The 16,438-nt window shown below is 35.8% G+C and overlaps 1 protein-coding gene across 2 annotated transcripts; it reads right to left on the bottom strand.

The window, feature by feature from the left end:
• Nucleotides 1-9,069: 9,069 nt before the first annotated feature.
• Nucleotides 9,070-15,445, bottom strand: ftsj1 (FtsJ RNA 2'-O-methyltransferase 1). 2 transcript variants are annotated; one of them, XM_027004181.2, is made up of 12 exons: nucleotides 15,357-15,395; nucleotides 13,047-13,139; nucleotides 12,387-12,521; nucleotides 12,146-12,215; nucleotides 11,848-11,947; nucleotides 11,574-11,652; nucleotides 11,171-11,223; nucleotides 10,932-10,985; nucleotides 10,665-10,767; nucleotides 9,848-9,931; nucleotides 9,540-9,643; nucleotides 9,070-9,431 (listed from the first exon to the last, which is right to left on the bottom strand). In XM_027004181.2, exons 3-12 carry the CDS (start codon nucleotides 12,505-12,507, stop codon nucleotides 9,231-9,233), a joined length of 969 nt encoding a protein of 322 aa, XP_026859982.1. In that variant the 5' UTR covers nucleotides 12,508-12,521; nucleotides 13,047-13,139; nucleotides 15,357-15,395; the 3' UTR covers nucleotides 9,070-9,230. The 2 variants fall into 2 exon arrangements, with proteins under 2 accessions (XP_026859982.1, XP_026859971.1); XM_027004170.2 differs by lacking the exon at nucleotides 13,047-13,139 and having other exon boundaries at nucleotides 15,357-15,445.
• Nucleotides 15,446-16,438: the final 993 nt, after the last annotated feature.

The raw sequence follows: 16,438 nt of genomic DNA, 5'->3' as shown, positions 1-16,438 counted from the left end.
CTTGCTTGTGCAGCATGCAGATATGTACACAGAAAGACACAGACTAGTGTGCTGTCCATTTTACACAAATTTCCATGTGATTTTAAACTGCTCATTAATTAATGTAAGAAAGATCTGCTAGAACAGTTTCAGTTAAAAGCAGGGTCTATTTCCTTTCATAAACTCACGAAGTTTAGACTCTCAGCAGCTTACCAACTGAATACCCAAAAGGCTGAGATTCAAAAACAGTCCACTGATAGCCCCAATGAAAGGGAGGCATAGTGACACCATACATGTCACAAAACTGCCTAAGGTGACATTACGTGATACAGAATATGTGAACAAGTGTTTAGGGGAAAGAGAGTGAAACAGCAATGTCACCATCTTCATTATTACCCAGATTTACAATCAGTCCCAGTTGCATACAGTGATATAATATGGTAAATCATGGGAATAGCTGAGAAGAAATATTTTTTTCTTCAGTCCACTTTCATTGTTTAATGCTCATAACACATGTATTATTAATAGTGCTTATAGGATTTTATATCATATATGCTCTATAGAGAATATAAGGCCTTACGGTGTCTAGGATTTTCACTCAATTGCAGCAGCAAAACTAAATTGTCTTTTCAATTGAGAATTTTCTGTGAGCCACTTGATTTATATAGCAACAAAAATATGCATTTACTACATATTGGTCATTTTACACAAACTGTTCGATTCTCATCTCTGTGCCTATAATTCTCTCACATGCATACACGTACACAGGATTTGGACTAACAGAATAATGCCATCTAGTGGATGATGAATATTATAGCTATTGGCCTATGTTTTGGTTCTCACTGTCTGACAGTAAACTGAGTTAGAGATGAACCTACACTCAGTCAGACCCACGGGAACTGACACAAGCACATATGCCAACAGCCTAAAAAATTATTTCTTAAAATCACTTTTAGTGTAAGGCAATTTAAATAATGTGATCTTGCTCAGCATTTCCGGTGATACATAATGCTATAAATATTACCTCTCAGTAGAACCAGGGGTTGTTCCATGATTTTTAATGAGGTGGCACAGGTGAGACTAAGAGCCAGTCTGGAGGCCCCTGGGAAATCAGAAATTATTTTTATAAATAAATACTGAATTGAAAGTGAGCTTAGAATTATTGGGTGCAATTTGTGCAGAACCCTGTGCTTAATACAGGTATTACATGAAAGGTGACACTGCACATCAACCTGGAAATTGTTTTGTGTTGAATAACTGTTTGAATAGATAAGGGAACACATTTCTGTTTTACTAAATAAAAACATCACAGGCATTATTCATTAACCTTGTTTCAAAACAAACATTGCTGTGTGCGTGTTCTCTCCATGTTCTGAGCTTCAAATCTGTGGCTATTCTAAGTTTGTTAACTGCACTGTCACACATGTAGGCTATGTTCTGCCTCAGAACAGCTGTACTCTATGGGGGTTTTTGTGCTGGCTACTAAATAGTCAAATTAACTTGTCCATATCCAGGGACTTGTCTCTCCATGACTCTATGCTAAGCACTCCCTGGTCACTCAGTCACTTTTCAGTCATGGATCTTTGTAGGTGATTCTTGATCAATTGCAGCAGCAATTTGCATAACCGAAAAAGTTCATGATACACCTTTTTGCAAGGCTCCAGAAACAGTAAACTCCAATATGCTAATCAGGATTTACATTCCTCTTTTCCTTTTTTCTATCCAAAATCCTTTTGGTTTGATGTAGGTTATGGCTCAGATGATCTAAATTTGACCTGTAGATATCTTCAAATGAAAAAAACTTCTAAATACCTCTCGCTGTTGGGATGGAGTGCTTGACCACCTCTCATTATTGTTACCAATGAGCTACGAGGAGCATTTTGTAGCTCCACAATTATACTATCAAATATTGGATAGATGTTCTTTCTAAAACCATCTTTGTTACTCCTGTGCTCGCCAACAGTGGATGTCCCTACACATTCCTCCAGTCTAGAGCTGGTCTTCTGTTGCCTTCACCTTTTCAATGCTAATGTTGCATTTTTGAGATATGTCTAAGACCTCTCTAGATTGTCCATCAAAAAATGATTCATCTATGTATTCCTGAAGTGCTTCAATAAGCTTAACAGATTGTGATAAGTCTATTGATGGCAGCAGAAACATGTCAAATAGAAGCTTGGTGTCACCCAGCACTTTGGGGAATGTTGCTAAAAGCCTAGTGAAAGGCAAGTCAATTTGGACACTTTGGCCACCTGCCTCCACAGACCTGTCCCCACATCTCATCAGCACTATCTTCAGAACACAGAGCACTGGAGGTAGCCTCTTCACCATGTTATGCCTACATACCCATCCTATGTTGCTAAGCTTCTGAAGCTCTGCAAGCTGACCATCTGTTTCTCACTGAACTTCTAGTCTTTTGTGGTGAATGCACCAGTCCCATATGAAGACGTATAGCTTGTTTAATAAAGAAAATACATATTCTGCCTTGCAGTGCACATAGGATATATGTTTTTCCACTGCCTTTATGCATGCATAAACAACTGCATGTTTTCTCATTCTGGAAGTTCTGTTATATCCCTGGCCTGTGAGATTGGCTTTGTACTCTAGACAATCTCTCTCTAGACAGTTGATGATGTCTGTTTGATGCTGTCTGCTGCATCTAAATGATCAGCTTTTTGAAAATGTAAAAAAAAAAAAAACCTCATGTACTGCCTGCTTACATCATTATCTCAGGACCAGTGATTTTTTTTCCTTTAAGCTCATCAACTAAATCACTAAATGCCTCACTTTCTTTAACCTCTTGGATGATATTATGTTGAACCATCTCTGCCAAAGACTCTGGGATACCCTTTCGTGTTGTATTATTTGTGCATTTAGCACTTCCACTGGACAATTTTATCTTCACTATTGGCTGTTTTACTATTTGTTCCAGTACTATTTCTGGCCTGAAAGTTCCCCCTATTCTCTGATTTCTCTGAGTCACCATGGCTTCTTTGTGTAGCTGGAAGCAGGTAAGAACATTTACTGCAGTTTTTATATAGTCCCTATTCTCTTTCACTCTTTTTTGGAACTTTTCATCCATTGAATGCAACAAACACGTGTTACTCTAAGATCCCCTATTGTATTCAGACTACCAACAAGGCATTTACATGGTGCTCTGATCTGGAATATATTACATATGCATCATTGCTATATAGTCCTAGAGAATGAAGCGAAGGCAGATTGAGGGGCACAGGGGAGTGAAGAATATCTGCACACAAAACAATGGGCCGAGTCCTGACTTTATTAATATTATTTTCATGAATATTCTTTGTGTCATACAGAATTAAATGCCCTCCTACATTTTCCTGGCTGTGTTCTAGGGAACATCTTCAAGTTATGCTGCAATGTTCCAAAACTCTTATTTGTGAAATAGGTTTCACATATTTCTGTTGCTTCTTCATTAGCAGTGTTCATAGTGAAAACATTTTAAAACACTGGAACACTTTATCAATATACCATGAGGTCCAACAGGATTGGCAAATTCTGATCCAAATGGGACTGGGCAGTACTCTCAGTCATTGTCACTCTCTTCTGTCACCACTTCTGCTGCAAAGCCTCCATATTTGAGTATTTTATAATGTTCACTGTAGAATGTAGGATCCCTAGGCCTTACTGGCATCTGCAACAGGTACTATTTTAGCCCTGGCAGGACATTCCAAAACATACATTCACAGGACATTCAGCAATGACCTAATAAGGTCCCCAACATAACAGTGATTTTGTTACCTTTAGAGAAAATTCTAATGTTATCTTAGGTCCCAGATCACATGCTGATCTCAGCATGGTTCACAAGTGGCTCTTTAAATGATGTTTAAGTTTAGAAATAAATATGACCAAGTGGGTATTCATGTTTAGAAGTTATTTAAACTGTTTAAGCTTTAGAACTGAATACTCATAGCAGTATTTAGGTTTCAAAGGGTAATAGAATGTTGCGCGCTGATTTCTAAATCCTAATTCTGAAGTAGGCTATACTTTGATTTGAGCAGATTTTCCCTTCTTGTTCTGTCAGTCGTCAGTGACTGGTTGCTGGAACCTCACTGGATCCACACAAAAAGAAAGAAACATAAGCCTGTATTAACACTTGGGAATCATCTGTCAAATTACAGGAAAATTCATTTGTTTGGGCTAATACCAGCTAGCAACATCATACTTTAGTTTAGCTGTTTACTACCATACCCTTGTTTCCTTTACCTAAAACACTATGGCTACAGGACCTCTGGCTCTAATGTTTTACATTTTTAAGAAGGTGGACTCTTGAAGAATACCAGATTATGTTCAACGCATTTTCCTCTAGACTATTTGAAGAATACAGCTTGCCAACACACTAAACATGGATTCCTTATCCCCCACAATAGAGAGCAGGCGAGCATGCAGATCTGGAAAAGAGTCTCCAAGACTTAAGCTGGGTTGTCACTGCACTGAGTGACCAAGCATCTAATGATTTCAGTTATTCAAACGAACAAATATGGCCTGCTCAACTTTTTCAGAATTTTATGAAATTAGTTTAATTGATAAATTAAAGCTAAAACAGAAGCAAGGTAGCTATATGGTAATGGTAATGGTAGTTGTAAATCTAAATTTGTGAATTTAAGTCCAACAAAACATACCCAGTGCAGTTTCCCCAACAGTACTGGCCACTGCAGGAACATCTGTCAGCAGAATGTCTGAAAATGAGGCATAAAATAACTTAATAAACAGGTAACTGACAGGGAAATGTGCTCCAGTGTAGTGGCAATGCATTGGAAACTTGAAATATGAAAGTGTCTGTCTGGCTCTCTCCTTAAAGAGGTCTATCATTGGTGTGATTACACGTGGATATAATGTAACATTTAAATAAAATCTAACCAAACCAGTAAATATTAAACTTGCAGTATAACATTCCTTTGTGAAAGATGTCATCAAGAATATTAACTTAGAGGTGGGTGTGCTTGAAATTAGTGTGTTCTTCCATACTGGCAGGTCTTCACCATCATTATCTAGTTGGGAAAAATAACAAATATTCCAGGGCAAACTCAAAGGTTCCATGAACAAATATTTTATTCAGCCAAAGGTCTGGTATGAATTGTCTCAAACCAAGAAGCCAGGAACTGATCTTCCTTACTTGGGTGGAAGACAATCCGATACTAAGCTTCTACGCAACCTGAAAAGAATCATCTTCTGCATTACCCCTAGACAACACTGGTACATATAATCTGCAAGGAACTGCTTTACCATGTTGATTTGTAGCATACATAAAGCTAACATAACTGATGGTAGGTGGTGCTCTTTCTGATACTGCTCAGAGAAAGACGAATCTGTTCTCAGTTAGATTAATGAACTCTGGATAGAAAATTTGATTGCCATCCCAAAGAACTGGCTGTGTACATTTATCACACCCACAATTACCTGAGTACTGCTTTGTGATTTTAATGAGTGCTTTAGCTTGGGCATCACAATTTATGCAGTGCAAATGAATTCTTTTGTGACCCCTGTTCATCTTTAATCCATTCTACAATATTTTACCAAGGCCTTGAACACTATCTGTCAGAAAATCAAGACTGTTACATAGTTTCCAGAGAAAAAGAACACTTCAGACAGAGGTCCTTCATCATCAGCTGTGCATGCAAAGTGATGAAGTACCTCTGTCCGAAACGTTCTGTTTCTCTGGAAATTCTGTGTCATTTACTACAATTGTGAATATCTCTACATCTCTTTCTACAAAACACTGCAGTTACTCACCTAGAATCTTCTTTGGATATATATATATATATATATATATATATATATATATATATATAGGTGAAATGTTTCTATTAACTTAGAACTAAGTATCAAAAAATGCAAAATTTTAAGACAACCACTTTTTATTTTAAAAGAGCAGACCACTTTATAGTGTAAGGATAGCTTCAGCAAAAGAGTGAAAACATTCAGGGAATCAATATTTCTGCACATTCTTATTGATCTGTGTAGAAAGCAGATAACAATGAAGAATAATGGGGTCATACAAGACCATTAAAATGTAAATCTTGGGTAACAATGTTAATTTTCAAGTAGGCAAAAAAAATATGTATATCTTACACATGCAAAAAATAAACCCACCACCACCAAAAAAACAAAACAAAAAAAAAAACATGTCTTAACAAACCTAATCTAAAAAATATATACATGGATAACTAGAAGCTTCAAACAAAGTAAATGTGTATGATGTATCATTGCATTCAGTAAAATAAAAACAAAATCTCTCTGATTTATTTTTGGTATCCTATCATATTAGCAATACAGCTTTTAAAACAAAAATACTAAAGAAAAAACAGGCATCTACAAAGTTGAGTGGGTAATTAATCTCAGACATGCAAAGAAATTTAATTCAGTTATGAAATATATATCATCTAAATGTTATGGTTTCATCACTGTAGCAATTGCAATACTGGACACAAGGTCTATAGTTCCATTTCCTTTTTGAATAAGCAAATAAACATTATAGAAATTATTCAAAATCACCACCATCAAATTTATCAACATTATCCATGTGATGGGACATTCAAACTTGGTCACGATCTGGAGTATTTCTGACCACTGTGGCGTATTCTGTCCTTTGCTCAAAATTGACTGCATGAGTAGATCTTCCCCCAGAGTAACTAACTGTTGCATAGCATAACTCATCTTCAGCTGTCTATTATTGAAAGAGCACAAAACACGTTTTTCGCACATATGAAAATTGTCATTTGTTACGTTGAAATGAAAACTGTTATGTGTTGAGATGGCCGTAGTAGAATGAAGGACTTATCCTACCACTTTCACTTCTTCTTCATTCCACTGCTCAGGAGCAGAATCTGTATTAGAGTTTAAAACCAAGAAAAAGAAAAATTCCTTTTTTCACACCTCTTGTTCATAAAAATGCTTGATGTTGTTCTCATATTAGCTCTATTTTTTCAAAAACCAATAAGCAGAATGTAGAATAACATTCCTATGAGCTTAGCATGACACATAAGTACATATTAATTAAAACAAAAACAATATCCAGACTTACGCAGATCGCGCTCATCAGTGCTATGTTCCTGAGCTTTGTAGCTACATAAACAAATAAGAGGTATTGGAATACGGCAGATAAAAGAAAAACATTGCACCCTCCCAATATTGTATTTAAAATAAAATTAATCTGTGACTCTACTGACCTTTTGGTATGAACAGCCACTTTAGTCTCTAAACAAATTATAAAGATATTATTTGTTTAGTTTTTGTGCAACTACATTGGAGGCTTGAGCCATTTAAATTTTCTTCTAACCCCACCCCTCCCCAACCCTCAAACAAAAGCAGCTGCCTTTCTTTTCTATTAACCCAAGCCTAGAACACTGTAATATTAGTGAGAGGTGTCATACCCTTTATAGACAGACACTTGACACATGCTATGCAGTTTAACGTCAAAGAAAGGAGAATCACAAAGCCCACCACTGTTAATCCAATGGCAAAATATGAAATTGGCATAGCTGGAAGAGACAAAATGGTAGTTACTGTGGATACATACAGACAGACATTCCAAATTAAAGGTTTAAACATTTAACTCATTGCAAAAAAAAACCTTAAACATACAGAACTTTATTCTTATGTCCCACACTCCAGCCGTGGCATTCAGGTTGCATTGGCATTTAGTTCCATTTTCAATGTACTCTGTCACCACTTTCCTTAAACATGTCATGTTTTTAGGTTCAGCCCCTAAGAGTGCTCCCTGTTAGAAAGGGTAGAAATAACACTGCAGATTAGGGGATGGAGTTTTACATGTCAGCACAGCCTTGTCAACGAGACTCAGATCTCGCAGACTGACAGTGATATTGTGACAGCTTGATGAATTTGCACTATTGCCTCCTCCTTGAAGTAAAATTTTTTTTAAAAAAGCAAATGTGTAACATACAGTGTTACAATAGCAAAATTATTTACAACTTACATTGTAATGCTTAATTTCTTTGTCAATAAATCATCTTCAGACTCACAGAGGCATTAATCAACATTCTAAAACTACTCTTCATTAAGAGTGCATGTTAAATAATGAATCTACTTCAGAAGTATAATATTGCAGATATATTTCCCATAAGGGCTACACTGATTCTGACTTATCCTCTTTAGAAATTGTATTAACACAGTATGTTGAATATGAAACAATATCAGTATCTGCACCAAGTAACATGATTGTAAGTCCCACTGAAAGAGTAAATAATGTTACTGTTGGTAAAAATAGATTAAATAAATATGATTATTACTGCAATAATCATATTTAATACTTACTGTAAGACACATTAGTTGGATCATGACCGACAGTTTCAGGGAGTTGATGGTGTGATGGTGTATGTAAGTCGTTACTAAAAGAACTAAAACAGGATATGTGGAAATATTCTGCATCACTATTTTAAGTCTTCCCCTGAGGTTTCTATGCAAATGAAGCAATTTAAAATTACATTTAATATCCACTGTCCTGAGAACAGTAATAGCCTATATTAAATATACTGTAGTACTTTAGGTGCAGATGGCTAAAATAGTAGATATTGGGACTCACTGATGTTAAATGCTTCAGTCTTCAACAGAATAAATCAAGTCTAAGATTCATAGGAATTCATGGTCTGATGAGTATCAGTATGAGAAGGAAACAACCTGCTTCCTTTATATCTCCCTAGAGATTCAACATTTTCATTTGCACTTTTCTTAGTGTTTTCAAGTTACACTTAGTTGTTTATATGCTGGCTGTTCATCAGAGGCAACCAAATATGACAATGTCACTTTTTTGACAAGTTATTTGTGGGGGGTAAATCATTCATTTATGACTTTGAATCTAAATCAGTGGTCAAATTATACCCTAGTACTATTGAATGCTGCTAAGAGGTAGGATTGTGGCCTTAAAAAAGCAGACATGTACAGCCTAGCCACCTACTCTTGCTGCTGTTTTTTCTTTGCTTCAGATCTGTAGTCTGGCTTGATTTGATATGGAAATGATTCTGGTTCATCCACTGGTTAAACCAACCATGATACAAACCAAAGAGTTAATGTTTAATAGTAGTTCTATAATAACACACAAAGAACATATGAGCTGGAAGATTTTATTAAACTGTTTATTAACAGATAACAGCAAAATGTCAAAATTAAAGTGTTCAGTTAAAAAAGGACAGATAAAATACTGAAATAGACCAATATTTCAATTTGAATGAAATTTATGTTACATTAAAATGACTGAAGTTTTGGACTGATCAAGAAGTTCCTTGAGTTGTTCTGTCTGTTACCTCACTGTTGCCAAGGCTCATGGCTGAAAGTGCGCCATCTAGAAATACAGAAGGTGAGTCCTCGTTGGCCAGCAATTTATTTTTCCGGAGGTGACAGGCTTGTTGATAGGGAGGTTGAATTGGAGGCTGGGTGGGTGGTAAATACTGATACTCCTTACTTGAGTCAAGCTGTGCATACACATACATTTAAATGGTCAGCAACTTAGACTGGACATTGGCAAGGTTAAAATAATGTCAATAAATTGACTACATTTCTAGGAACTAGCAGATGAGCACCTGAAGGGGGTATGTCCTGTCTGAGTCAAACGCACTGAGATCTCCACACGCAAGAAAAGGCACAATGATCCGGTTTGGACCCTCTAGCTGGTTAAAATCTACATCTAAAACACAATGGGATCCATTATATTTAAAACCAGCAACATATAAAACATATCAGAAGGTTTTATACATCAATGTTAACATTTCAATCATATTGGACCCAAGATATCAATAGTTTGCTATAACAATCACTTGTCATCAAAATCATTTACAAAGGGAAGATCCCTGGGTTAAGAATATCTGTTTAATGTAACCATATGACTTACCATATGAGTGATCCAGTAATGGGTTGGACATGTTGGGGACATATTCTTCAGGTGGAGAGTAATTCTGGCACACTACAAATGCTTCTTTAGTGATAGAATGCAGGATGAAACATACACATTTTAGCAATGAGACATATTCAGCTTCAAATTTTTTGTTTTTGTTTGTTTTTGTTATGCCTCCAGATAGGGCTGGGCGATATTGCATCTTTTTTCCCCCAAATTCATAGATGATTCTCCATTAAAATTGAAACATTTTTTTTCTCCTTACATAATACAATTGAAACATTTTGGGAAATGTTTTAATATACATTAGAATAGACTTTAGATGTCCAAAAATAATAACCTATAGCACAATCTATAGCAGTCAAGTAGTTAAAAAATTGTTTCCCCAAGAGACTCAAAATTGTGCAAGAATAAAACCACTGAAAGAAATGATTTAAAAAATGTATTTATATTTAGGTATATCCTTTTCGCTGTCTTTTAGCAGACATTTTTGCCCTTAATAAATAATTCTGTATCAATTAACTTAATCAATATCAATATCATAAAAAGTATATTTCTGCCTTTCTTTTCTGAGCGCTCTTTTCTCTGCAAAATGCTGCTTATGTTTTAAAAAACAAATAATCTCGATTATCACATTTTTAAAATCACATTAAAACATCAATTTGAATAAAACAAATTCATTGTGAAAAATCGCCCAGCACTACCCCCAGAGTACTTTGCCACTCTTCCCAGCATAATGACAATTACATTTCAAAGAGCATTACAGCATTTCTTCTACCCTTTTTTGTTCTCAGTGCATGGTAAGTGTATTCACCTATGCTGGAGTTACGGCTACTGCGTGGTTTGGCGCAGGTCACTGATGTGAAGAATATTTTAAGCTGAGAGTAAAGCAGTGTCACATCCTTTCCTCTGAATATCTTTGCACAGGAAAAGACAGACAATAAACGTCAATTACAATTTGAAAAATATTTATTTACAGCCTAAATTAAATGTAAAATAAAAAACAGCCTAAATTAAATATATTTTGAGTTTAGAAATGTAAGAAACTGTCAACACTTAAATATCAGATGAGAGAGCTTACCTTTGCCACAAAGTTTCCCCCTGGTTTCAGGACATGTGTTGTAATATTAAGAGCCTTTGAATGCAAGTGTAAAAAGCACTTAGACAAGCCAGCATATTAAGCACCAAGTTTACAAGGAGCTCACATTGCATATTCTATCAAAAACACTGTATGTCATTTAACACAATGATGGAATTACAAAATGTTATTATTTAAAATACATTACATTTGTAAATGTAATATGATTTAGTGTCACGTACTGCTAGTAAGAGCTGTGCTTGAATATACTCATCGACATCATGCAGTCCTGTAACTACAAACACAAATGAGTCAAAACAATTGACATTCTATCTGTTAGTACCATGTTGGCATCCTGAGAAAACCATTTCTCAAAACCCTTCACAAACAAATTATGCAATAAAAAAAAAAAAAAAACATTTACAAAAGAAAGAAATGTATTTTAAAGTGCAGAATAACAAGTAACTTTATAAAGAACCTAATTAGTTTTGAAAATTCAGCATCAACAAAGCAGTATGCCTTTCACTGTAAATGCCATGGACTAAGTCAAGCTACTGCAGGGCATCTCTCACTGTTAGAAACAGCCTCAGCTATTAAATGAATAGATACCAAGAATAATGAACAGATAAAAACAAAAAAAATTACCATCAGGGGCTCCATCACATACCACCAGGTCTGCAGACTGTCCCTCAAAGTGCCTGATAATCTCCTGAGCTGTGGAAATCTTCAACACAATTGACAAACCGCATAAATGGAATGATTTCTTGGTAATACTCTGAATCGATCAAAATGTGAAATTGCCAATTAGAAAGAGATGAGAAATATTACTATTGTACATTTCTTTAATCACCACAGGAGTTTGTATGTTATGAATTCAATAATATTTCTTATTCCATGGTTAATACCGATACTACTGCACCTTGGTAATGTCCCCCTGAATCTGTGTGACACCTGGCAGAGGTGCCATAGCCTGCAGATCCACTGCTACAATCTTCACCTCTTCACTTGACCCTTTTCCTCTACAGAATGACATACAACATATCAAAAAGTGATACCGTTTTATCAGTACTGTCTATAAACTTTCTGTGCAGTCAAACTATTAACTCTAAAACACAGTATGAGGTCCTTAGGTTGAAGATGATTCCTTTGTCACAGAGGAAGGCATGCAGATGAGAACTGACTGTGCACCTCCCAAATTTTGTACATTACTTACTCACCGGAGTTTGCGACTCAGAACTTGGCTCCAACTACCAGGAGCAGCACATAAGTCCACAGCATGACTCACACCTACAGATAAATTATTTATTGTCTTATATGTACTGTGGCCTTTTATACAGATATAAATAAACTGGGATTTTAATAACTTGAATATGTATAATGTAATTCCTCAAACATCTGGCCTGATACAAGTAAAGATCATGCACATAGCCTAGTTAAGTCATTAAAGGCAAGGCTTACCTTTAAAGAGACTGAACTCTTCGTCCAGCTGAAGAAGTTTGAAGGCACTCCTTGCTCTCCAGCCCTCCTCTTTAGCCAATCTGTAGTATATATCGCGTTTGTCTTTGGAAGAGCGACCCATATTTCTTCCAAAATCTGAATCAAAGGACATTAACATTATTAAAATGGAAACTAAACATTTCATCAAAGTTCAGAAAACTAACATACTAGTCATTGTCAACTTATTTACACAACCTAGACCCAACCCTGAATTCCTGTTTTCATTACTTTTTTGTTCCCTTGATTTTACTATGGAGCAGATTCCATGCCAAATCTTAAAGCAATCAGTGAAAAGGAGAAAAAAAAATAATACAGAAATATTACTTTTTGTTGATGTACTGCAGAAAGAAATGCCAAATTGAAAAGACCTTTATTACACTGCTCTGTACTCACTTTGCTGAGAAACAATTTGAAGTGGTTTATTTTTGTAAAGTTAAATACCGAGTTTGTGTGAGATATGATTGTAAATCACCTGGAAGAGCAATTAACACAGCTGCAATGCATTTCCCTGTGCAGTGCTTTCAACTAGTCAACTGTAAATGCTAAGTACATTATTGCTTTTTTTTTATATAACCCCATAGTGCTCATTATATTTCCACCAGGAGTGTCTTAGAATCATACCACTCTGAAATGTAATCACTGTCCAATCACAGCCCACTGTAGAAACCTTTTCTCACTCCTCAGGCCATTAAAAGTTTCCCTTAGCAATTGTGCCTGTTGGTGTTTGATGGACATGCAAAAAAACAAAAAACAAAATCTGAATCAGTATTCATGGGCAACATCTCCCCAGATCGACTACCAACACACCCCCAAGTTCAGCAGAGGACTGTTATTCGACAGTAAGTGCATTTCAGTGTAGCATGAATCTTGCACTCTTGATGGAAACGGATGGCAGCTGCTCCAAAAAAAAAAAAAAAAAGCAATTGTGTTTTTAGTTTTTAGTTTTGATGCATTGAAAGTATCACACAGTGACACATAATACAGCACACGGACTGTTTTTCAAGGCAGATTGCATCCACTTCTGACACAGATTCATCATTTAATTATTGAAAAAGCAATTCTCTGCTTGCTGTTTTTCACTAAATATATCATGCAACAAAAAAATGTAATGAAGCTTTTGCTTCTTAGTGTTGCACATAATGAAAAGCAATATGTATGTATTGCATTTCATGTTATGATTGCTTTAGAAATGTGTTCCATATTTTACCACAATATCTATTACATTTTTCAGACCTCTCTTACACTCTTTTGCACATGGATTTTTTTCATTTTGTTTACATTGCATTCCTTTCCTGTCTGTCCATTCTTCCATAAAGTAGTATTACTTTTCCAAAAATAACTCAAGTCAAACTGCTTGTTTTCACTTAGTTAATGAATTACTTTATTGGTTTGTTCGTGTGGTGAGATGAAAGGCAAGATGGACATCATCAGTGAATAAGGATTTTAGGTAGGTCTAACAGACCTCATAAATACTGAAGTAGCTGCCATGACTGGACAGAGACCCATCAACAAAGGAGTAATAAGTCATTTCTTTCACCAAAAACTACCTATTAATATGAAAGTGATATAAAAAAATATTTTCTATAAAATACACCACACATGAGTTTAAGAAACAAATTGCTTTGTAGTTCTCAAATTAAGTAGTTTATGCTCTCCACACAGAAGTGGCCATATTTAAAATACAATTACTTCAGAACCTCAAACACCAAGCCACATGGTGTCAGTATAATGGACAGTGTCCATAAAAGTGAAGTCAATATATAACGTTAAGGAGGATCATTAGAAAAATTATTAATAGCTCCTTTAAATTGTTAGCCCTCTTTCACCTCATCGCTCTCATGATCACTTGATTTTGGCCTCCACTTCAAATTAACAAGAGCATAAACTTTAGGCTAGTTGTTACTGTTGAGTCCATTTTGATCATTTACCTCTGGATGAGCAGCCACGTGACATTGTGTGTGAATGTAGCTGTGTTAACGTAGCCTTAATTTTATGTCATACTTTTAAAAAATGCTCGAATTGTATTCAAATAGAATACATTGAATACCTGAAATGTTATCAAGGTACAACTATATGGCTTTTCACTTCATATATGTCTTGTTGAAGTGCAATGCGCACATAAGAATTAAATAGTGACATGCGAAAGAATAAAATTAAAATACTTACTGCATAGACTTAACAGAAAGAAAATACTTGAGTGTTTAATGAATGAAATTAAGAATTCCGAGTCAGAACTGAATGCAAATCACCTTGAAATGCAATCTTACCTCTGTATTGCATTCCCCAGTGAACGTGTCAAAACACACACATTGATTTTAGTCAGATTCGTTACTTGAAACAAACATCCTTAATTTAGTGTATACCAACTGTAACCTGGGATATTATGCTACGTTTGCATCTCTCCCTTAAATAAATATCTTGTATGAATCAGTCAGATTGCAAAAAAAAGTATAACATTTGAAACTTAAGGCGTTGTTAAAGCTTTCACAGTATTTTACAAATGACAGCTGACGTTTCAATAACTTACAGTTTGACTGAAAATGCTATTCTGAAGGGAAAAAACGTTTGTCGATGGGCTAGCGATTAGAGCGCTCGATAGCCATCTCGCATAGCGGTTAGCTAGACCGCTAATTTAGCTAACGTTAGATGTCTAATTTGAAATCACTAACGTTAAGACAACATTTCTGTTAACATTAGCTTTAGGATGTAACATATGCTTTTACCAATATGCTACACTCCGCCGTAATTATTAACTAGCTAACCTAGCTAGCTAAATCATGTTCAAGGTAGCTAGCTAGCTAATTTAGGCAAATTAAGATAACCAACGTTAACTAACGATGCAACCAGGACTTGAAAATGAAATTTCCACTGTTATGCTAACAAAATAAGTTTAACTTGGAAAATAGATAACAAAATAAGCAACACACTTACATTACACTGGCACAACTTCAGTAGAATCGGATTTTTCTTCTTCTTCGTGTATTTCTTTTTGCGGATTGTTAACCAGACGTGCATATCGCCGCCTACTGGACTATTTTGAAATCATGACTCAGTGATGCAAGTATGGTTTATTTGAGAAAATTCGATGTTAGAATGAAAGCAGGATCATATCAGCAACAACACCACGGGTCTCAAAACCCTCATACTTTAAATACTTTTCATACTTTAAATACCTTCCAATAGTGAATCCACATTATTATGAGCCCCACAGATGAGTACTGTAGCCAGACCCTATGTTGTACATTCATCTGCCATTCAAAAATATGATCCACTGTCTCTGAAGCCCTGCTGACCTCACACTGTCTGTCTACATTGGCCTGCTTTTTTCAATATTAAGGCAAGTAGGATTCTTTCAAATGGTACATTGCTGCCACCTACTGAGTATAAAGGACAACTTCCCTACGCGTTCTGAGTTTACGAACAGAACTGAAATACAGTAAGTAAGTAAGTAAGTAAATAGTATACACTAAGACAGTTTCCGCTCAAAAAAGGGAAATAATCATGTGCTACATCATGGACGTGTCCCTAAGAACCTTTCCAGCTTTAGGCTAAATCAGGCAAATCCAGTGCGCGGGCTCTATTGTACACCTGCTTTATTTCGTTTTCATGTGTCACAGCACTGCTGCCCGGCGTTGTGCATGTCCTTTATGCACATGACCAGCTCTTTTAGTACGCACTCCAGCCCAACCTTGGAGAGGTTCCTGCATACTCAGTAATAAGTAAAATAAACTTTCATCATCAAATCATGTTAATTAAGCTTTCAAACTCCACAAATGTAGCCCAGAAGGCACGGAATCGACTTATCATGAGGCCCGAAGATGTAACGCCACAGCAGTGTTAAATTATACGATTTCATTATAAAATCTGACCAAAACAATGTGTCTTATCATCAGATAGTTTGACATGACTTCACAGTGGACGTTTGCCTATTGTTATTTCACCGCCACGAGTGTTTAATGAAAAACATTTCCGTACACTTTATGGTCAGCATCAGAAAATAGTAATCAAAGGCT

Source organism: Electrophorus electricus, chromosome 6, assembly GCF_013358815.1.
Source record: "Electrophorus electricus isolate fEleEle1 chromosome 6, fEleEle1.pri, whole genome shotgun sequence".
NCBI classification, from domain to species: Eukaryota; Metazoa; Chordata; class Actinopteri; order Gymnotiformes; family Gymnotidae; genus Electrophorus; species Electrophorus electricus.
This window is presented reverse-complemented; position numbering and strand designations above follow the sequence as displayed.